This window comes from Temnothorax nylanderi, unplaced genomic scaffold (assembly GCF_030848795.1).
Source record: "Temnothorax nylanderi isolate EJ_2023f unplaced genomic scaffold, tnyl_v1.0 TNYL_tig0340_pilon, whole genome shotgun sequence".
NCBI lineage: Eukaryota > Metazoa > Arthropoda > Insecta > Hymenoptera > Formicidae > Temnothorax > Temnothorax nylanderi.
Genome location: NW_027249402.1, coordinates 89,776 through 114,088, shown reverse-complemented (window position 1 = coordinate 114,088; position 24,313 = coordinate 89,776). Strand labels below are relative to the sequence as shown.

General features: G+C 30.2%; 4 protein-coding genes and 1 long non-coding RNA gene across 6 annotated transcripts; 4 read left to right on the top strand and 1 right to left on the bottom strand.

Moving 5' to 3' along the window:
• Nucleotides 1-355: 355 nt before the first annotated feature.
• Nucleotides 356-19,399, top strand: LOC139781482 (uncharacterized). Its single transcript, XM_071720335.1, has 6 exons — nt 356-390; nt 15,981-16,116; nt 16,246-16,460; nt 16,898-17,033; nt 17,132-17,262; nt 17,393-19,399. The coding sequence occupies exons 3-6, from the start codon at nt 16,374-16,376 to the stop codon at nt 17,741-17,743; spliced, it is 705 nt and encodes a 234-aa protein (XP_071576436.1). The 5' UTR covers nt 356-390; nt 15,981-16,116; nt 16,246-16,373; the 3' UTR covers nt 17,744-19,399.
• On the bottom strand, nt 5,300-7,965 carry LOC139781473 (uncharacterized). The gene is made up of 5 exons (XR_011720547.1): nt 7,912-7,965; nt 7,748-7,813; nt 7,141-7,277; nt 5,944-6,228; nt 5,300-5,640 (listed from the first exon to the last, which is right to left on the bottom strand). It is a non-coding gene; the product is annotated as an uncharacterized lncRNA (long non-coding RNA).
• Nucleotides 8,213-12,621, top strand: LOC139781472 (uncharacterized). 2 transcript variants are annotated; one of them, XM_071720328.1, is made up of 10 exons: nt 8,213-8,407; nt 8,763-8,823; nt 8,988-9,204; nt 9,679-9,801; nt 10,224-10,703; nt 10,819-10,993; nt 11,096-11,164; nt 11,396-11,511; nt 11,870-12,083; nt 12,155-12,621. In XM_071720328.1, the coding sequence occupies exons 4-10, from the start codon at nt 9,763-9,765 to the stop codon at nt 12,283-12,285; spliced, it is 1,224 nt and encodes a 407-aa protein (XP_071576429.1). In that variant the 5' UTR covers nt 8,213-8,407; nt 8,763-8,823; nt 8,988-9,204; nt 9,679-9,762; the 3' UTR covers nt 12,286-12,621. The 2 variants fall into 2 exon arrangements, with proteins under 2 accessions (XP_071576429.1, XP_071576430.1); XM_071720329.1 differs by lacking the exon at nt 8,213-8,407 and having other exon boundaries at nt 8,598-8,823; nt 11,870-12,036; nt 12,155-12,288.
• A 29-nt stretch (nt 19,400-19,428) lies between the features above and the next one.
• Nucleotides 19,429-20,717, top strand: LOC139781481 (uncharacterized). Its single transcript, XM_071720334.1, has 4 exons — nt 19,429-19,611; nt 19,949-20,017; nt 20,153-20,215; nt 20,436-20,717. Exons 1-4 carry the CDS (start codon nt 19,500-19,502, stop codon nt 20,660-20,662), a joined length of 471 nt encoding a protein of 156 aa, XP_071576435.1. The 5' UTR covers nt 19,429-19,499; the 3' UTR covers nt 20,663-20,717.
• Nucleotides 20,718-20,986: 269 nt separating this feature from the next.
• Nucleotides 20,987-21,739, top strand: LOC139781468 (putative nuclease HARBI1). Its single transcript, XM_071720323.1, has one exon. It carries the CDS (start codon nt 20,987-20,989, stop codon nt 21,737-21,739), a length of 753 nt encoding a protein of 250 aa, XP_071576424.1.
• The last annotated feature ends 2,574 nt before the right edge of the window (nt 21,740-24,313 follow it).

The window sequence follows — 24,313 nt, the reverse complement described above, 5'->3', positions numbered from 1 at the left end:
CGGCTGAGTGGCATGGGCATGGAAATGTTAATAGATGTTTGCACATCTGTTGTACTTTCGTTTTAAACGATAAATGTTTTCCTGTCATTACCGACGCATTGTCGCATGACAGGGCAACAATATTTAAGAAGAGAATTTGTAACTTATACATTTCACTCTTAAATGCATTGAATAATTTTTCAGCACTCGAATCTCTCGCATCAATATTGATTAATTTCACTAATTGCGAGCGAACATCTAATGTCTCAGGATCAATATACCGAGCGAAAAATGTCATCCATTTTTTGTTGCAAATATCAGATGTCTCAAAAACGGAGAATTGTGTTCTCTGAAGATTGTGAACGACATGTAAGTGATTATATAATAAAGTTATTTCCTACTGAAGAAAAGGCAAGTTTAGTTCTGCAATTGATGCAGTATATTGATAAATAATTCATAGTATTACAAATAAATTTATAAAAGCTATATATATATTTTTTTATATAGGGTAGACCGGGGCACGTTGTCACACGGGGCACGTTGTCACATCGGCTTTATTTAAAAAACTAATAATCAGAGGACTACACCCGTTATTCCCAAAACGTGTTAGTGTATGCCCATCTTTGGTATGTTTACAGTGTTGAGATTGCCCCAGCTGTGTTGACGTAAAATCAACTTGAAAGTTTTTTGCAACAGTAAGTAAAATTTTATTGTCTAATATTCAACGTACTGCACATGAAGCTTATGTTTTTTCAGAATAGACCTTTATATTATCTTAAAGTATGTACTTTTACCTACCGCGTGCAATACCTAACCTTATGAATATCTCAAACGTGTCGACCATGAGGCTGTTTGGAGTAAAAAAATTCCCTCGGGGCACGTTGTCACATACAATTTTGATATCACTCTAACCCTCTATTGTGTTTAGCTTGCTCCCTACTGAAAAAAATCATGTGAGAACACACATGAGACCTCATATGTGCTCTCTTATGAGGTCTCATACACTAACACATATAATTCTCTTATGAGATCTCATATCATGTATCGTGCCAAAATCTCATATGAGATCTGAAATGCGATCTCATATGAGATCTCATATGCGATCTCATATATCATATAGGTTCTACTTTTATAATTTCATAATTTGTGTGTATGCGGCGTGCATGCGTGTGTACGATCTTTACAGAAATTATCAGATATAATAGTTAACGAAATAGTATTGTAGAATTTTATATCCTGAAATATTTGGTGAAAAGGTGCAAAAATAATAAAAGTTGTTGATTAAAAATAAAATATTTTTAATATTATTAAAAAAGGATATAATTTTATTTAATACAATTGATATAAATGATATAATGGATACTATTGAACATATTACTTTTTTTTCTATACTTTGTATATTGTGTAATGTGATATTTGAAATGCTCACGGTATTGATAAGATTCCTGTGATTATTTTGTCTATATTACAATAATATTTACAATACAATTAATATTTCAACGATATTTTTAAAATGTTTAGTGTTATACGTAAATACATTAATAATGATAACTATTTGGCAATGTTGCTATATAGCAATTTTCATGTACTTGTATAAAAACGCATACTTGTTTAATTTTTTTTGTTTCTATAGCTATAATTTCAGTTCCAATATTACGTATTAAAGTTAAAAAATTACATATTGAAGTTGATGTATTCACAATATTACAAAGAGTAATTTCTTTTTTATTTTTATTATCTACTAAAAAATAGAGTATTCGAATAAAGGTATTGTCGGAGAGCATTGCGAAACTGTTGTCAGAACGTTTATTTTTTCTTGTCGATGACATAAGCAGACAGATCTTTTACAACTCTTTCGTATACTATTGTAGATTTTACACAAACATTAAAATCTTTTAAGGTATTTTTATCGATACTTGTTCCATTTCCTAAATATGTTACTGTCGCTAGCTTACAACTTTTTTGAATTTTTTTAGTCGACAGTTCCTCGCAATAATCGATTACTAAAGGTGAAGCATGAGGGTATATACTATTACGTAAAACATGCACACTATGTTGCATGTTAATGTAACGGACGATTTGTAAATTTACACCTTTTGCGCAATAAATTGCTTGAAGTGTATCGTGATTTGCAGATTCGAAGGGAAACGTAGAGTGAGCCCAAAGAGGTCCCCAATTAAGAACACTTTGTGATATGTGAAAAAGTTGATGCACATTAAAAGTCATACCTTTCTTTGAAAATAGTTTTTCTGTTAAAAAAATGCAAACTTGTATAAGTCTTCATCAACTTTATTCAAATCATTAATGCTTATATCACATCTTAGTAATGTATGCAAGCTTTCAACAAACAAAATCCAATATTTCACCATGCGTTCATTTAAAGTCAATCGAAATAATGGCAGACTATAATAAAGAATGAAGTTTTCCCATTCTCTACTTTTCCACTGATTAATATCATCAAAAGATCTACTCAATCGACCTATTTGATGGGGAACTTTTATCTGTAGTAGAATTTTGTTCATTTCTTCCACTGTTGATGTTTCTATCATGCACTTTAAAAAATACTTCGTGATTTGCTTTCCAACACCACTAAGGCAAGAATGCATGTAATCAGGAACGAATCCCTGTACAATATCAAAATAAGGTAAATTGATTAGAGGTGAAGTACACTTCACTCCATAAACATCGTCACATTCTTCGATTGTAGCCCTTGTCATAAACTCAATCATATTTCTCTTGGTTCTTTCTTCTGGACAAGATTGTAAAATGGGGTACCTCATACTACCTTCGTACCACTCGCCTTTATGTAAACACCAATTACATCCATACTGTCCATTAAACAATTTAACTCCTTGCATAGGAGCCCGCGCAACCGAGTCAACGCAACAAATTAAAGTGTAGACTTTAATCAAACGCTTCTCATTATTAATAGTGCAATCAATACCTTCCGTTGATAATCGAACTATTGTGTCAGTAAAAGGTTGTAAGAAGGCTGTCATTTCAGGTTTGTTCTTGCCAAACCATATACCACAAGTTATGATTCGTTTTAATCTCGATTCAACAGGAATTTCGTTCAACTGTAAATATATAGGCCAAATAGAGTACTGGGAGCATTCAAAACGAGGTGCGCCATCAGTATTGAAAATAGTTGTGACGTAATTGTGCCTTTCATTAGTAGGTAAACTTTTTACAAAAGATCTGTAGCATTTGCCATCAAATATATCTCTAATTCTTCCATCATATTTTCTTTCTTTTACAATGTATTTGTTTAAAATGCACTAGCTCGCGCAGAAGCCAGGTCTTATGATTTAATGAAGGAAGCTAGAAACAATACAAAATGGATGGTTCAGAGATTGTGTATTCGATTTAGTTCGCAATTCAATGTACTTACTCGCCGAAAAGTAGTCGTATAATAAACATAAAGAGAGATATTCAGATATCATACATAAAAGTACGCTGTATCAAAGATAATGAAAAAGAAATTATTAGTAAAGAAACAATCCTTTCTTTCGAAATGTTTTAAGAAACACGTTGGAATTCACCATTGTCAACTTATATCCAACAAAAGATTCTTTGGAAGAAAAGTATCATCTCTGAATAGTCATATATTGTCATTAGTAATTTAGTACAGTGTAGCTCAACTTAATTATATCAAAGAAAGAATCGTTTATACCAAACAAACATATGAAATATCATACAAGAGAATATTATCACACAAATACATAAAATAATCATTGAAGTAATGCGTCAACCTTCTTTTATTCATAACATAATCCTCATTGGCATAATAATAATCAATATAGAATTTATCTATTGAAACGTAAAGAGATTCTTTTCACGTGATTAAAGATTGAATAAAGACAAGATAAGTTGAATAACTTATTCTGATTAATAGTAAGAATATGCCTTCGTTTAGAGATTGACACATTAATTCTGAAACAAAGAAACAATATGCAAAAGTAAGGATTCGCAGAATAGTCCGATTCAGATCACAATAGACGAATTATATCTTAAGATATTGTCAATTAGTAATCGAACGATTATCTTAATAACGCAGAAAACGTTAGTTATAACGCGTCTCGAATTGCTACGAATGCACATACAATATTGAATACAAGTAACGAGTGTAATTACGCTTCTCGTTTATATCCTAATTAAAGACTATCGAATGAGACAAGAGCAAAGGTAACGCAGAATTCAATGAAATGAAAACTCTAGAAACGTTATCTTGAAAGAATGCATTTAGAGATTTACAATAGTCGTTCGTTATTGAAATGGTTGCAACCACACAAAAAGAGAGAATTTAAAGGAATTTATACTGAGCTCAGTGTTTTCAATAATGAGTAATCAAATACGAAGAGTCGACTCGTTTTTCTTAAGGATGAAGAAGCCTCTCTTTTAATAAGAGCTCTCGACTTATCTGTAACCAATGATCGGAGAGTTGAATAGACCATACGGTCATTGCCATGTTAGACGTACATCTAACGCCGTCCCCGTTATGATCACTGATTAAATTAAATGAATGTAATTTGTTACCTTAATACTGTCGGTAATCGTAATTACTTCCTCTCATGATTAGTCGGATTGACTAAGCTCAAAAAGAGCGCTATCTCATTTGTAGCAAATGATATCTTCCTTCATAATCGAGAGGACATTCCAGAACGTTTCGATTGCGTCGTAGTTTTCCGTCTCTCTTTCTTTCTCTGAAGTTCGGTATAATAGCAGATTCTCGATGATCAATGTGATGCAGCTGTTCTCTCAACGTATTAGAACCCGATAGAAATTAATTATCGGTTAATCTACGACTCGTTAATACTGTACGTATTACAAAAGACGGTGAAGCTACAATGAACTTAACGGACGATCCGTCGTAGAAGACGTTCGGAACGAGAATGGCTGCTCGCCGTGCTGCCCGCACGAACACGCCCGTGCCCGCATGCGCATTGATACACGCTCGACCGTAAGCGGTCCCCGGGCCGCCACGCGGTCTTCGTCGCGCGCATTGATACATTATGACGCTTAAAGCGGTAGCTATAGCTATTACTATAGCCATCTATGAAAGCTCTTTCTTATTAAATATAAGTCCGATTCTATAAATACACAATCTCTGAACTGACCTTACTTTATCTTTAAACAGTATTCATAATATTGTTGATTATCTTCCAGTAACAGTTTAATACTTTCTGTTGGATCGATGAGTAAGAAAATATTTGAAGATGATGGACCATCAAATTCAACTATTCCTAAACATACTTCACAAGTCATAGAAGATTTTAAATCTCTTATTTTTCCAAGATATTTACTACAATTAGGACATATTCCATGATACTCTAATGTACTTTTCGAATTTACAATATTGTCAAATATCCATCTTGTATCAGGCAACAATGTTCGTGAAAAAATGGTATTAATAAGTCTCAGTAAACTACATATTTCACTTAAAGATGACCTATGTCTTAAGCTATGCTCAAGAACCATCAAAAATATTTTGCTTCTTGATTTATCAACACAAATATCAATACGAGCTAAAAAATCATCGTTACAAATAAAATCTTTTAGATTTCGTGAGCGGCAAATATCATTATCTTTATCATCGTAATCTCTTAAATCGTCATATATATTCACATCCCATTCCAGTTGTTGGCTTCTTCTACAATAAATCTGAAACATTTTTTATTTATTATTAAATACATTTTGAAATTGTTTTTGAATTTTATTGAAGCATGTTTAACAATTGACTTTGTCATAAAGAAAGCTTATTAATTAATTATTGTTGTAGTGTAATCAGAAAACAACTTTGTGTTTATAATATTCAATATTATTGAATAATTAATAATTTTTTAGAAAAGTACATTCCAGTAAAATAGTAGTAATTTGAAATTTGTATATAGATGAGCATTATGAATGAATGGAAAAGTTATTTAAATAATATTTAAAAAATTATTTGTTATTAAATTTGTTAACCTGGTCATCATAGATATCAGTGGAATTAACATTTGTTATTTGCTGAATTTCATGAATATTGTGAATTGAATCCTGTAGCACTTCACGTTGATCGTCAATAAATTTCTTTTCTTCATCTATGATGTTGATGAATTGTTCAACTTCTTCCATTTCTTCGTCATTATTTAAAATTTCGTGCATTGTATCGACATCGTTATTAAAAGATGTATTACTATTCGTGCAATGAGCCCCTTCCATTTCAACATTTTGATGACTTTTTGTAGCATTATCGACGTCTTCAAAATTCTAAAACAAATGATTAATATTTATTTATTTTTATTTTCATAATAAACTTTATTTATAAATATTATTCGCTGTATTCGACAAATGTTATTTTGAAAAAAATTTAATTTAGTAGCTACTTTTATAACTTGTTACATGGTATATGAAAGTATCTCACTGAGAACTATAAAAGCGATTGGATAAAAATGGCATTATGAAATATAATTTATAGACATTACAAATATAAGGTTCTGTGATTTTTATACAACTATTGTTTGTAGGTATTATTACAAAAAGCAGAAAAAGTCGATTAAAACCAATAAAAATTCAATTGATTCAGTCTTAATTTTGGTACCAATTTCCACATTTCAATCCAATCGATTTCGTATAAAAATCGATATAACTATATTACGACTGATAAAAAAAAATAATCCGTCCAGAAGTTAACAGGGCAAATCACATTATTTCACCGCAATTGGGTTGTCTCTATAAAAGCTGCTAATTCGTCTACATATTCAATGAGGAAGATACCATCAGGAATTTTTATACGAAGAATTTCGTCACAAGATATTACACTTTAATTGTTTGTGATATATATCTTTAATTGTTTGAGGCAAACGTAAATCTGTTACAAAGAAATGTTGTAGACACATTTTTCTTCATTTTTCCTACAGGATCGATTGATATTTTTTGATTTTGCAAAAAATAATAAATAAAAGTAATTATTACACATTTTCTTAGAGACAAATTGAAAAAAGAAAAATCACTTATTTCTACCATATGCAAAAAATCCAATAATTAGTCCATTTTTCAGCTGTGTTGTACCTTAATAAGTTATTCGACTATTATGGGCCATTCCCAGCACGGATATGTTTCAATTTTATGACGAAACCTTTAATCGTTAAAATAATGTAGGTTTACTTAACAATTACTTACAAGACTATATGCTGGCATTACAGATTTATATTTTAATCTTTTCTTAATCCTTGGACTAACATCTTCTATATTGCATGAGCGCAAATAATTTTTATATCTTCTGGGATGTTTCTCAACCATAATTCGTGCAGAATTTTCTACATACAATACAATATTAATATTGTTTATTAATAAATTTATAAACCATACAACAATATTCGAGAGGAATTGAACACATAGCACGCGAGTGTATAAACAATGAATTATTTAACATCTCTTATTCTCCTGTTAAATGTATGAAATTAAAAATGACTAAAATATTTCTCCATAGTAACCGATAAATAAGAATAGTAATTTCTAGTTTTGAAATAATTTTTTTTCATTTGACGTATTAACTGAATTAATAAAATATAACGATATTTCTTTAGATATTAATAACTTATCAAAATATTTTCTGATACGTACATAAAATAGTAAAATTATGTACAATTGTTTCACAGATATTCATTATTTAATATATTAATAAAAAATTGAATAAACATACGGCTATTAATTACATTTGTAAATCATTATAAGTTGATTTCAAAGATAATAAAAATTATTTATTATATTCTTCATCAACACTCACCTATTAAATTCAAAAGAAAGTATAAGAGGTAAATAACAAAAAATTCCAGGTAATGTGAACGTTAACCTATAAAAAGGAAATTGTAAAACATTTACGATATGTACATACTTTTTATAATAATATATAATAAAAATTATAAATTATATACCATGTGTTATACATACCATGTATCAATGAATTTTTATATTTGTTTAACTGGTGAACAACAAGGATAACATATGATACACGGAGGCACTATTCTTCTTCTTCTTAATTTTTCTGGCACCTGATCTCTGCCGAGACACAATACGGCCAAATAGCGATATCTTATGCCCACTTAGGAGCGAGGTTATTTCAAAACGTAAAGTTGCATCAGCAACCTTCAAAAATTTTTCCTTTAAAGCCCCTTGCACCAAGGATGCCAGATTGGCGGTTTTCCGATTGTCGGTTAGACAGCAGAGATCTGTCTATCTTCTTCTACCGCTCGACGCTCGAAGCTGGCTGCTGAAACGTAAAGTTGGCATCTCTGCCCATCCCCACCACTGGCTGGCAGTGGCTGTCGAAAACCGCCAGTCTGGCTGCTGGCATCCTTGTGTGTGCGACGTGCGTCACGAGACCATCCCCACTATTTCCCTCACCCATATTACCAAATGCTACCGAGGCTGTGTTCCGAAATTCACTGTCAGTACCTAAAATCTATAATGTGCGTGACATAAACTATAGATTTGCAGTACTGGCAGTGAATATCGGAACACAGCCCGAGAGGCGAGGACAGGTCCTATCCGACAGGATGTAATACGCGCTAAATCGAACGCAGTCATAGACCGCTGTTACACGTCAGGTTTAATAACATCGGTAGTTCTTAGGCTGGCAAATCACAGCTATTCCCTTCTTCTGAAGAATGAGTGTGATTGGCTAGTCTAAGAACTACCGATGTTATTAAACCCGATTAACGGCGCCGTGTAACAGCGGTCATAGAAAACTTGTGAATGTGAAATCACGAATTTTACGAACACGCGGGTTAAATGTGTAACAGCAACAGAATAAAAAGGCTTCGTCAAAGAAAACAAATTCTGTGATACCATCGAGGATAATAGGTATTATTATATTATTTTATTTTTAATAAAATATATCTGTTTCATTGACTACAATTGTAACCATTAATGGTTATAATTATATCTAAATTTTGCATCATAAAATATGTTCTTACATTTTCATATAAAATATTAAGCAATAATAATGTATCATTTTTTCCTAATAGGTAATTATGGATACGAATATGATAGCAATATCTGAACCAACACATGCTGCTATTCGTTTCTATTCCGATGAAAGGAGAAAAGTTGAGATCATATCTACCAAAGATATAGAAAACTTTAATGGGGAAATTTGTTTCAATGAACCATATTATGTAAAAAGATATGATAATCAGAAGAACAATTTTCATCTATCACCAGCTGAGGTATTATTTGTCGGAAGTAAGTGACAGCCATTAATATAATATGTTTATAATTAAAACACTTCTTCATGTTTTTTTCATAAATATAAGTAAAAGTAATTAATAATAAATCTTATAATGGTGTTTATTTAATTCTTTGACTTAAATTTTGAGAATGTTATCAAAAAGCTATGAGTCTGAAATGTATTTAATCTATACGTAGCATATTTTAAAGATTTACTTTCTTATTTGTCATTAGTAATGACTCATTACTTCTAAGAGTTGTTAAATATTTTTTTATATTGATATCTCTTTAAAAAATAAATAAAATTCTAAAATCAGTAATAAGTTTTGTAAATATCAGTAATTTCAGTTTATCTCAACTACTTACATTTATATATTACATATACAAAAATATTAGTTGTCCGCAAACTTTTATAAATTGTAATAAATAATTATAAAATTCATGAAGTAAAAAACATGCATTTTTTATAAAAAATAATTTTTTTTTAAGGTGAAGAACATTTATTAAATAAAAAAGGGAGATATAAATTTTCAAAAAAACGCCAGTGATGCTCTTCAACAACTGCGATTAAAAATGGAAGAAAAACAGAAAACATCAAAAAAGAATATCAAAGTAAGTGTTTAAGGTAAAATGATCATACAAGTACATTAAATTCTTCATACATGTTTTAAGGCTCCTGGTCCCTCGCCGACCATATTGAAATCGAAACGTCAGAAGCGAGAAATTACACGAAAATTACATTGCAATTTACTGTCAAATAAAAAGATATTTTGATTAAAACACACTGTAGGTCGCTATAGCACACTGTAGTGTGTTAAAACGATTTGTAGTGTGTTTTTATTGAAAGATTTCTTTATTTTACAGTAGTTTGCAATTGTCACCGTAAAATTTCTTGCTTCTGACATCACGTTTCAAAATGGCCGCGATCGGTACCTAGGAGCCTAATATATATTTGACAACGTAAAAATTAATTTTGCTTAAATTTCAAAAAGTTTTCATTAATTTAAATAATATGTTAGTATTATTGCTTATAGATTATGAAACAGAAACTAAAAAAATTAGGTAAAGCACATAATGGGAAACAGCAACTAGAAAAATTTTTAAGTAATAGAAAATGTTTAAATCCACTATCTGACAATGATGAAGATACAACAGATCATTCTACACACGAAATATCACCACAACCTAGGCCTTCAAATGAAACGCAATCCAAAAAATGTACAAAGTCCTCGCATAATGTTCCACTATCTGACAATGATGAAGATCCAACAGATCATTCTACACATGAAATATCACCACAACCTAGGCCTTCAAATGAAACGCAATCCAAAAAATGTACAAAGTCCTCGCATAATGTTCCACTATCTGACAATGATGAAGATCCAACAGATCATTCTACACATGAAATATCACCACAACCTAGGCCTTCAAATGAAACGCAATCCAAAAAATGTACAAAGTCCTCGAATAATGTTGAGGACCTGTCTTTAGAAGATGAAAATGATCAATCAGTGGTACAGTTATTGTTACTGATATTGTCGTTGCTATTGAAATCTCGGAAAATTGTGACTTATATTTTAATCAATTACTATCTAAAGCTACATTTTCATTTGTTATTATTTATTCTAGATGTTACAGAAAAAACGACAGAATTTAGAGAGAACAAAGATTAGTCTGCCGGGTAGAAGCAGACATTCCGAAGATGAAAGTGACACAGAAAATAACGAGTCAGGCAATATGTTAGCAAAACAATCGCGAATATTTGAAAATCAAGAAGATGATACAAATCACAATGACAATCAGAGTATAAACCATGATAGAACATCATATAAGAAATTATAAAATTAAATAGATGTCTTTTTAATTCATTTCGAATAAGACTAAACTGAATAATTTGTATTAATAGGAATTACTGAGTCTCCACGACATAGACCACGATTCAGAAGAAACAAGGTTTACCGATTAAAATTACAAGGTATATTTATTGTAGGTATATTTATAAATACTTGATAAAAAGTTGTCTCAATAGTTATAATTACAACCTGAATTGTAAATTGTAGTAGATTTGTTCATTACACAATTGATTTACTTTAATACTCTCGTGTAATTTAAAAACAAAAAATAGTAAATAACGTATAAAACTTGAAACTTTTCAAACTTTTATAAAACAGTGAAAACAGTATTTGTCAATTTTTTCATAATTTAGATGCACCATACGATTCTGATGAAGAGGCTGCAAATGAGTATGACAACTCAATGCGTCCTGATACAAGGGACGTAAATCCTGAAGAAAAGCAGTTATACGACATCGAAGGTGACGAGGTACAATTATGAATGAACGCTGCATTCCTAATTATATCAATTATTCTCTATCAAGTATTCTCTACTATTTTATTATTTTATATTTTACTATTTTATTCTCTACTATTTTATGGTTATTAACATATGATAATCACCATGAATGGTACGATTTCATCAATAGTACAATGAACAATTATTTAGAAAATTTACCTAATTTCGAATTCACGGTTTTATTTTAATTTTTAATTTTATTTATCTTATATGAAAGGTTAATGCTTCTGATTAATAAAAGTTTATTAATTAGTAAGCAATAACTAGTATATAAACTTTTAACATTAACTGATGTTTTTGACAAATCTACAACGAAAATATTTTTTAGATATATATTGGTTGCGGAAAAATGATAAATTTAGCTTTCTGGGAATATATGAAACATCGAGGTCATTGGGTATTTCTAAGAGAGTTGTTGGAAATTGTGTGGACAAGAGAAGCATTGGTAAATCGTTGTTTCAAAACATCAAGGATAACTACCGAACTTGAAAATAGGTCTCCTAGAAAACGTTTTACTCCTCAAAAATATAGTATTTTACGACGTAAGTATTATACATATAATAATCATGATTTGAAAATAAAAATAATTATTGATTTCTTTTTTATTGTTTAGGCCTATTTAAAGATTATCTAAATAAAACTTACGGACATTCAACGAAGAAAGCGAAAATTCTAAGAGACTTAAACAAACAGATTGGTTATAAAATAAGAGATCTTCGTAAATCACTTTACAAAGTCACATAAAAGTTGTTTTTCATTATTATTAAGTACTTTTGTTATGCTGAGTCATAAAAATTTTTTTTTAATATAATATTTTATATTAATGTTAAATCATTAAAATGTTTTACGTTTGAAAAATTTAATTAAGGTTTTAGTATTTTAATGCTTAACGCTTGGAGAATAGTTTTATCCGTTTTCGAATGTAGAGCGAGTTTGTCGATCTAGATCCTCAATTTATCTCGCAAGTTTAAAAACTTTAGATAAGGTTTACTAATGTAATTTAAATATTATTACTGTGATATAATATATATTATCTTAAAATGTACATACATATTATTTAATAAATAATATTTAATTTTATTGTATGTTTTAATTACATTATTTGAAACTATCAATGAAAAATTAATATCAAGTTAGTATTCTTTAGATAGAAAAATAATGACCGCCATATACTTAGAACAATTACAGTTCATTACATTTCAAAAGTTACGAAGTTACATTTTATTATTGCTAGATTTACTTATAAAATTTCTAAAATATTACTTCTCACTTTATTAGCTATCAGTATGATTTCTACTGTTCAATATCAAATCATTATTTTATATATGCACTATTTCTTATATCCTTTTTTAATAATATTAAAAATATTTTATTTTTAATCGACAATTTACACACACATTATGAAATTATAAAACGTAGAACCTATATGATATATGAGATTTCATATAAGATCGCATTTCAGATCTCATATGAGATTTTGGCACGATACATGATATGAGATCTCATAAGAGAATTTATATGTGTTAGTGTATGAGACCTCATATGAGAGCACATATGAGGTCTCATGTGTGTTCTCACATGATTTTTTTCAGTAGGGCTCTTCTTTACCGACTTCTTTGTCGATTGGATTTATTATCTCTAGGGTCGTTACTCATCGATATTTCGTTATGCTTGCCAGCGCGCCTATAAAATGTGTATCAATAAGTTGCGCATTCGAGTGGAATTCTTGTATTTAGATTAAGACGAAAATTTTGTACTTTTTTGAATTAAAATAAATGTTTCTGTGAAGGATTTTACTTTTTTACATTGCAGCGCACTATAATATATTGATATTTACGTTGAATACAGTTTGGATAACATTTTGCATGCAATTACATTTGATGTGACAACGTGCCCCGTGACCGGGGCACGTTGTCACAAGCGACCTGTCGTTATTTATTGTAACTGTAGAGTAACAATCACACAAAATTCGATACTGTCCAATTAAAGCTGAGGGTTCACTCGAAATTTTGGCATATCAAAGTACTCTCAAATATTAAATGTAAAAAATACAAAAAATATTGAACAAAATGTGTGACAACGTGCCCCGGTCTACCCTTCATGTATATGAGAAAGGAAATTATATTTTTAGTTGCAGTAAATATATACCTTTTTTACAAATGTAGGGTTATGTGGGGTGATGTGCAACATTTTCACGCGTTGCTCGGAAAACATATCCAAAAATCAAATGTGTATCAATAAGTTGCGCATTCGAGTGGAATTCTTGTATTTAGATTAAGACGAAAATTTTGTACTTTTTTGAATTAAAATAAATGTTTCTGTGAAGGATTTTACTTTTTTACATTGCAGCGCACTATAATATATTGATATTTACGTTGAATACAGTTTGGATAACATTTTGCATGCAATTACATTTGATGTGACAACGTGCCCCGTGACCGGGGCACGTTGTCACAAGCGACCTGTCGTTATTTATTGTTATGTAACAACTGTAGAGTAACAATCACACAAAATTCGATACTGTCCAATTAAAGCTGAGGGTTCACTCGAAATTGCACTCGGCACTCGGCTTTTCTACTATCTAGCGAAACCACTGCCAAGGGAACGGGCTTGGAAAAATTAGCGGGGAAAGAAGACCCTGTTGAGCTTGACTCTAGTCTGGCACTGTAAGGAGACATGAGAGGTGTAGCATAAGTGGGAGATGGCAACATCGCCGGTGAAATACCACTACTTTCATCGTTTCCTTACTTACTCGGTTAGGCGGAGCGCGTGCCCCGAGGGCTTCGTGCCCCGGCGGTCACGGTGTTCTAGAGCCAAGCGTGTCACGCCGTCATTCAAATTCTTGAATATATCATGGCTGTATAATGTAGAGGAAGGAAAATACTAAAATTCTGCGTGATTAGATTTTCAAAATTTTAAATTTTTCCTAAAAATTTTTCGAGTTTTTAAAAACGTCTGTTTTAGCATTTTCAAATTTTCTTGGGGTGATGTGCAACACAGGTAAAATTAAGGTAACAAATGCATGAATATCAACATCAATCGACTTAAATGTTAAATTTGGGCTTCTTAAATACAAATTAATCAAAATCTGGTGAACAAAAAATTTCACTGTGTTGTAATCGACCTGAAAAAAAAAATCATTTTTTATTTGATTTCTTATTTATTTATCGCTTAAAAATTAATATAATGAAAGGAAAAACGCAAAAAACTTTATTTTTCATCATCTGAATCGCAGTTGTCACAAGTAAAATAGTTGCGACCTTGCATGTCGACACATTTCACATCATGTTGCACATCACCCCAAACACGCTATTTTGCGCGGACTGGCGTGACACCAACACAATGTAAGAAAATCACAAAATCGCTTTGGATTATCAAAAGTACTTGAAAAACTAACAATATAAAAATATTTACCTATAAGATGACTAAAACCAATTCACGAAATCACTATGAATGTGAAAAGCAAAAATTACATTCAGCTCGAGAAATTTAACTCGCTTTTCATACAGCAAACCAGGGTGCGTGCTATCTCGCGAGTTATTTATCTAAAACAAGGTACTGTCAACACAAACAGATGGCAGTATGCGGTTCTGTCAAATGTCGACATGCAGACCAGGAATCGGAAATGTTGCACATCACCCCATGTTGCACATCACCCCACACAACCCTACAGTAAATAAGAAGATTAACATAATTAGAATAATTTTGAAATGGGGTTTAAAATATTGTATTTATATTAAATAGTAGAAATAAATTACAATTAAAAATATTATAAATATATTAATATATTAAGTCTTTCTAAATAATCGTGCACTATATCCATATTACAATTTTACTTACAATTTATAAAAAAATTCAAATTTTATAACATCTTATGTATAATAATAAATAACTACATTTAATTAATTTAAAAATGTGTTTGCTATTATTTTTGTTTTATAGAGGCAATACACTGTATTATGTAGATTATTTATCAATTGTTATATGCCTGTATAAAACAAAAATAATAGCAAACACATTTTTAAATTAATTAAATGTAGTTATTTATTATTATACATAAGATGTTATAAAATTTGAATTTCTTTATAAATTTTAAGTAAAATTGTAATATGGATATATTGCACGATTATTTAGAAAGATTTAATATATTAATATATTTATAATATTTTTAATTGTAATTTATTTCTACTATTTAATATAAATACAATATTTTAAACCCCATTTCAAAATTATTCTAATTATGTTAATCTTCTTATTTACTGTACATTTGTGAAAAAAGGTATATATTTACTGCAACTAAAAATATAATTTCCTTTACTGCCAATAACATTATTTTTTATTTAATCTATTTTATTTTATACAATCGTAACTCTATTATAATAAATAATGCAAATTTCTTGTATAAAATTACTTCTAATTATCAGTATTTCGTGTTGTAGAGTGTATGGTATATACAACATAAAAAAGGTCAATCACAAGGTAGAGGTAAAATTCTCACAAAATACTATGCAACACGAAGAAAGCTTATAAAAGTAGGCTTGATTAATTTAAAGGAGGATCAAGCTGAGGCTGAAAGTAAGTTCTGTTCAAATCTGTTTATGTATCATCAAAAGCCAAATGCTTAATGATATTTGTAAGTGCTAATAACAAAATAAGTTCAAGTACTTGCATTTATTTCATATTACTTTTGCATATTTTTTATAGGTGACCTAAGTAACGATGAAAATGATATTACTTTACTACGTTATGAAGAATATTTGTTATGGTTAAAAAATAATTCAAAACCATGGCAGAAAGTCCAGGATTATTGGTCTTTGACTTCCAAGAAAAGAATGAAAGCTCTTTTAAGTGATAAACAACCTTGCCATGAGTACATGTCTCAGTTTCCAGCTCTATCTGATCCCCTAGGTTATTTACTGGTGAGCCTAATAAATTATTTTTCTGTAACTATTGAAAGGCAGAAACTTCTATTTACAATTATTAATATATGCTGTCTGATTTCTTGCAAAATGTCTTTTAATATTTCTTCTATTGTACTTGTACTATATATACAAAACATACAAAATGATTATTAATAAATACTTTACATATGCAAGAAAATGTTAAACTTTACTACAAAATACAAGGTATATCCAAAGATAAGATTACTATTGTGGGAAATATTGGTCATTTTAAGCAAAAATGTTTATACGAACAAGTATCCTATTTCTAACAGTTTTCGAGATAGGACACTTGTTTGTATGAACAATTTTCCTTAAAATGACCGATACCATCACTTCCCACAATATTGACTTTACCTTTACATACATATATATATGTAATGTATTTATAATATATTAATTTTCTGTACTTTCAGTTGGAAATAGATTTTGAAACCTTGTATCCAGGACGCAATTTAAAGCTTTATTTGGCTTGGCCAAAATTATCTGCCTTTATAATTGATAAAGTAAAATCTAAAGCAAAAAAACGTTTGGATGATGTTTCAACGGCAGGTAGGATATTTGATACTCTTTTCCATAATATTGTGACTATTCAAAATAGCTTTAATATAGCTACAATATCTTTGTTATAATTATCTTTATCTGAATAGATGGTTCCTTAGTTGCAACTTTATCCTTGATGCCTTATTTATTTCCCGTGATAACGGTTAAAAAAGGACAGCCGAGAAATTGGAGACCCTCAAGAGAGGAATGTGAGGAAGGCTTTCTTCTACATGTGAGAGTAAGCATTAAAATAAAAATCCATTTTATTTTATATATGTTGTATATTTCATTATATGCAGAATAAAAACTTTGTATTGAAATAAAATTATGTAAATCATGCGTATTCTATAAAATTATTTTTTTTGTAGACAATTGCTGACCTTGAAGCAAAACTACATGAGCGAACGGTTAAATTAAAATCATTTGGATTGACTTCGCAACCCATTGCGGTAATAGTTGGGCCTACTTTCGATGAGATTACTCAATGTTTTGTTGTAATCAATAAGTACAGATATGAAATGGAGACACCATTAAAGGCCGTAGACTTCATCTTGAAGACTTGTAATGCTCTAAATGTCCGATACCCTTTTGAAGTAGGGCAGGCCTTTATGTTTTTGCAAAGAGCTGTGTACGATTTTGAAACTGCATGGGACAGGCAAAAGAATTCCCAGTTTACTGCTGCTGTTTTAGTAACAACTCAGGAATTTAAAACACTTTAAAAATATATATTAATCGCTACTAAAAATATCCTGATTGCATCATGCCTATATGTTTTCTGTGCAAAGAGACCGCAATCTCTGTAAACGGTCTATTAGTACATTTTAATATTAAACATAATATGGGTTCATTAACAATTTTTAAATGCGGTGAAGATGGATGCAACCGAAAATGGTCTTCATGGAATTCTTTGAGATGTCACTTGGTTGGATCTGATCATAATTTTTCTGCTTGGCCTGCTTTGGAGCAACATTCTTTGCAAGAGCAACAGCTTTGTAAGGTATTAATCAAACCTACTGACACACAAATTGTTAGTGAACCTATTAACAATGTTAGTATAAGTAATAATAATACAATCTCGATAGAATGTAGTAGGGATAATTCTTTATTAGCAATAACTCCTACCGAATTTCAATCTCTTGTAAGAACACATAGTGATGCTTTTGTTGCAAAGTTATATAGTACAACTTCAATTCCGCGAAAACATATCCAATCTATTATTGAGGATAGCTCTACATTTCTTATGAGTGGTCACATTTCTATCTTAAAAGAAAAAGTTCTTTCACATCTTAATGCGGTTGATTATAACAATGAAACAGTGCAAGATATCATATCAATGTTTCATTGTTTAGAAAATCAATTCGATCACCTTAGAAATGAATATCAACGGATGAGATATTTTAAGTCTTGTGGCAACTATATAGCTCCTGTTCAATATTACATAGGTAAAAAAAGAACACGTAAAAAGGTTGGAACATTTATTGCTGAAAAGGTTAAAGATGTTTGTGGCTATTTTATTCCTTTAAGGCAAATGTTAAAAAAATTTTTTGAATTGCCTGATGCTTTTACCGCAACAATAAATTATATAAATTTACTTGAAAAATCAGATAATGTTAACAACTTCATTCAATCCGAACTTTGGCGTCGTAAAAGAGAAAGCTTCAACAGTGATGATATAGTTTTACCACTCTTTGGATATTATGATGATTGGGAAGTTAATAACCCATTAGGTTCTCATTCTGCTTCCCTAGGAGGAGTATATTTCTATATACCGTGTTTGCCGCCTGAGTGTATATCTCGTTTGGAGAACTACTTTTTAGTTCTTTTGTTCAAATCTCAAGACCGTAAAGAATATGGAAACCAGAAAACATTTGCACCTCTGATTGAGGAACTTAATTATCTAGAACATGTTGGAATAACAATTGATGTAAATGGTAACACTTATAAAATATACTTTGTACTAGGTTTATTACTTGGTGACAACTTAGGTCTTCATGCAATGTGCGGATTTATTGAAAGTTTCAGAGCAAATTATTCATGTAGGTTTTGCAAATTACATCGTAATATTTCTGCAACTACATGTATTGAAGATAAATCTGTTCTCAGAACACATGCATCTTATATTTCTGATGTAGCATTACAAAATAGTTCACTCACCGGAATTAAAGAAGAGTGTGTTTTTAACAAAGTTACTTCATTTCATGTGCTGGATAATATTTATGTTGACATGATGCATGATATCGTTGAAGGTATCGCTCACTATGATATAATTCCAATCATATCACATTTTATTAATATTGGTGATTTTACCTTGTCAGGACTCAATTACAGTCTGCAAATGTTTAATTATGGTCTTGATGCACAGAACAAACCACCCTGTATTATGGCGTTTTTGATTTAGCAACCCAGTTCCAACCTGGGTCAGATTAAATAAAACACAAGTTCGATTAACTCCAACTGTCATGGCGGAAGCGCGAGATGACGATACACGAATCAATCAAGTCACGAGTCAAGGTTAGAAACGTTAAAAGAGGAAAAGAAGGAACGGAAATAAGAATATATGAAAAAATGAGTGAATTGAGGCATTCAGGTAAGTAATCTGTAAATAGCAATATTACGATAAATCTAGTAGCGCTAGCATTCGCGTTTTGTCGGTGTTTCCTGTCGACTTAACCTAATGTAACATTAATATGATGGATTAGCGACATAAACCGCACAAGCTTTGTTATTGCACGTATATAGAAATAGTTGTGAAGAATGGCAGATACTTTATTATATATCGCTGCAGATATTATGTCAATAAAATCGCAGAAATTATCACTTAAGAGATGTGTGACACACATTTTGCAAAAAATCTATTTTGACATGTTATAACAGTTTTGATGCTAAAAATTATAATAAACTCCAACTATTGATTATTTTTACAGATTATAGTAAGAAGGCAAACATAAAAATAGTTCGGGATGAACATGGAGAAATGATAAAAACAGCCCAAGGTATTTTATGCGAGCAAGTAGATAGAGATGGTAAGTATTTTGTAAAAATATGATATTTAAAAGATGGAAAAGAATAATTTAATGCCAATGAGCTATTATTTACTATCAATGATATGAAATTGATCTTCTTTTCAGGAAACACTACCTTAAAATTTCTACAGACAACGAGCAATGCATCATCCTCAGCTGTTGATAATGGTAAGCTATTTATATTTATATACATTCTAGTCAACAGAAAGAATTAGTTACATTGCATCTATGTAAAAATTTTGCACTCAACAATGTGTAATAGTGCAATATAATACCATGTGTAATATATGTAACTGATGCTCTGTGTCAATTAGGATGTTTTATATCAAAATCTTTAAACTGTAGAGAAATTGTACATAGAAATAATCAAATTATTTTATTTTACAAGATCAAATGCCATGTAATACAGCAACAACTACTACGCAAGATAATTGGAGTGAAGGTTTAGGGAGACTACTTGCAGCATGTGAATTAGCATTTTCTTTATCAGATAGTTCTGATGAAGAAATACAACATATATGGTTATTAAAAGACAGAAAAAAACCTCGAATAAAGCACTATATTACCAATGTCGTTGATCAATTAAATGAGGAAGAGGTATTTGTATATAATTAAAATTTGTTGAAGTCCAATGTAAATTACTTATTATTTCATGAAAAGTTTTAGTTTGAAGCCCATTTTAGATTATCACGAGAAACATGTAAACATATTATTTATTTATTTGAAAGAAGTGAGTATTATCCTAAGAATCTTCATGGAAGGAAGAAGAAAACACCAAAAGAACATATTTTAGTTTTCTTATGGTACATTACATTTCTTATGTATTTGTATATTATAAATACATAAAATCTTAAACAATACTGTGTAATAAATCACTTTGTCATGTATAGGTTTGCAGCAAATAAAACAACAATAAGGAGTGTAGCAGAGCGCTTTGATATGCAAATTGCTACAGTACATTTTGTAATAAAAAGAGTTGTAAACTTTTTAATTAACTTAGCTCCAAATATAATCCGATTTCCTGCTACAAGACAAGAACGTGAAGAAAATGCACGAGAATTTCGAAATATATTTGAAATTGATGGAATTATAGGGTGTATAGATGGCACATATATCCCGATTCGAACGCCTGCAAAAAAAATTCGTCATACATATGTTAATAGACACGACAAAACTGCTCTCACTCTACAAGGTATATGTGATGCAAAAGGACGATTTATAGATGCCTTTACTGGAGTAAGTAGTAAAATACATGATGCTCGCGTATATGATATGTCGTTCATTAAGGATAAAATATGTACAATGGGTGATGAATATCATATCATTGGTGATGCAGCGTATCCAATATCTGTAAATTTATTGACACCTTACAATGGGCATTTGACACCCGTGCAAGCTAATTTTAATCATAATTTTTGTCGTGCGCGAGTTAGGATTGAGAATACATTTGGGCTCTTAAAAGGCAGGTTTCGACAATTGACGAGACTAGATATGTGGTCTGTGATATCTATGGCTAAGTTCATTATATCTTGCTGCGTGTTGCACAATTTGTGTATAGACAGAAATGATGTACTCGATTATTATGATCACGAAGAAGTATTATTTCCAATTGAGCAATGTATTAATAATGTTAACAGAACAAGATTGTTAGGACAGATGAAACGTGATCGTCTAGCACTTGATTTGATTTAAATTTGTGTTTTAATGTGCATGCATTCGTATTAGAACCATTAAGACATTGCAATCTATATAAAATACTCAGATCAGTGTTAATCTATTTCCATTCTCTGTCAGAGCAACAATTTAAATGTTCGATGAGAGACATTAAATATAATATACTTGTACATCATAAGTGTTGATTACGTTGCTGATTTCTTAAATAATCACAGTCATGATATACTTACGAATGTACGACATGATGTATTTGACTATATAATAACGTTAACGATTTAGCGATCTGATCTGTGGATGGAAATAAGAAACTCTGATTCATTCAGTCTGACTCAGGTTCGGGTTGAATCGCTAAATGGAAAACGCTCTATATTTTCGATGTTACAATACCTAGAGCATAGGAAGTGCATAAACGCCGATCTGTATATATTTTAAACATAATTACTTTGGTAAGTTTATTATTGCGTTACTTGTATTTAATTTTTGTTATAATATTATATAATATTATATAATTACTGACGATGGTAATAAAATAATTGTTTCACCAGCATATTTCTTATTTTATTTATCACAACTTCATCACATATATATAATGTATATCCCATATACTTTCATATACATTTCTTAAATATTGTGGTAAAATAAACTTAATGTATTAATATTTTTGTTATACTTCAGTCTTATTTTATGTAATAGTTAAAAAAAGGTAACTTGGAAAAACTAAACACGTTGTAACTATTACACGTTGTAAGAACTAAAATAAAATATTCTTATATCAACATATTCTTACATATCAATACTTTGTCTTTGGTCAGTTTTTGAACTCTTAAAATTTATAAACTGCAAACTAAAAAACATTTATGAAATAGTCAACATTTCTATTAATCTTATATCTATGTAAAAAATACTTTTCTTGAATATATTTCTTGACTATACATACTAAAATATCTTTAAAAACGTTGTATTTACTTATTTTTAGACAATAAATCTCGAAGAACCTGTAGTTTTTCTTGGTGTCGACGTTCTCTTTCTGCTTCTTTTTTCTCATTCATATTTTGTAATAATACGAGCATGTTTTGAGACTTCTGTATTTTTCCTCCTTCTTCTTCGCCACTGGGGGAACTTAACTTTTTCTTTTTTATGGTGTGTTGTCCTATACCAAAACAGACCTCGGGTTCGATGTTATCATCGATGCTGCTTATCAAATCGAATTCATCTTCAAAATCTATGTCAGCTTTCTCACTTCCCGATATTCTGTTCCTCTTCTTTACAACATTTCTTTTTTTAAACATATTTTTGTATTTATTCTCACACTGTGTCGGCGAATATAAAATGCTGCATTTTGTTGTAATCTTATTACTAATAAATTCCCACATTTGTTTCTTATTTTTGAATTTGGCGAATGGACCAACTTGTCCCACATTTTCGTAATATAATTGTAGCAATTCCTTGCAGTCACCATCTGACCATATATTTGACTTGTTTTCTTTAGTTTCCTCATTGCGAAATGATGCCGTACTACATGGCATCGAATCTTAAAAATAAAATTAATTGATTAATTTTCTGTACAATTTCTGTAGAGTTTAAAGATTTTCAAATAAAACATGTACAAAACTAGTTTACCATTATCAACAGCTGAGGATGATGCATTGCTCGTTGTCTGTAGAAATTTTAAAGTAGTGTTTCCTGAGAAGAAGATCAATTCAATTTCTGTAGAGTTTAAAGATTTTTATTTGAAACATGTACAAAAATAGCTTACCATTATCAACAGCTGAGGATGATGCATTGCTCGTTGTCTGTAGAAATTTTAAGGTAGTGTTTCCTGAAAAGAAGATCAATTTCATATCATTGATAGTAAATAATAGCTCATTGGCATTAAATTATTCTTTTCCATCTTTTAAATATCATATTTTTACAAAATACCCTGGTGGAAATAATTTTACAAATTTTCACGCAAAAATTATGCGAAAACTACAATTTCTTATAATATAATTACAACTTTTTACGCTATTTTCACGTAATTTTTACGTCAAAAGTACGCGATTTGGGCCATGTTTGTAATTTTTCATAAATTTACGTAGAAATTTTTATGAATAACTACAACTTTTTGGATATACTACAAAATAAAATATAAAATTTACTTAAATTCTCTCGTTAAACATTATTTTATTGCTGAAAATCTTGATTACGTGCAAGCTTAATTAAATAAATTTATATTGTACTTAGAAAATTTGCTTACCACCGCTGGATTTGAACCTGAAACCCCTGGCTCTTGAGTCAGTCACCTTCCGCACTGTGCTACAACATTGATTGATGAAGACGTTTCGTATTGTCTATATATGTTACACTTATTGTTAGCAGACGTACGGAAGGTGTCAGCTCTTAATAGGGTCGGCTCATTATATATATATATATATATACTATATATATATTTCTTACAAAATTGATGTCGGTCATCTATTCGATATCGAATCGATGACTTATCGACATCGAATTTGACATTGAAAATCAGCCGATTTCAATCAAATTGTTTTGGCATTAAGTTGCTTCTTTCTAAGTTACGTGTGTTCAAAACTCTAAAAATTTTGTCTAAAA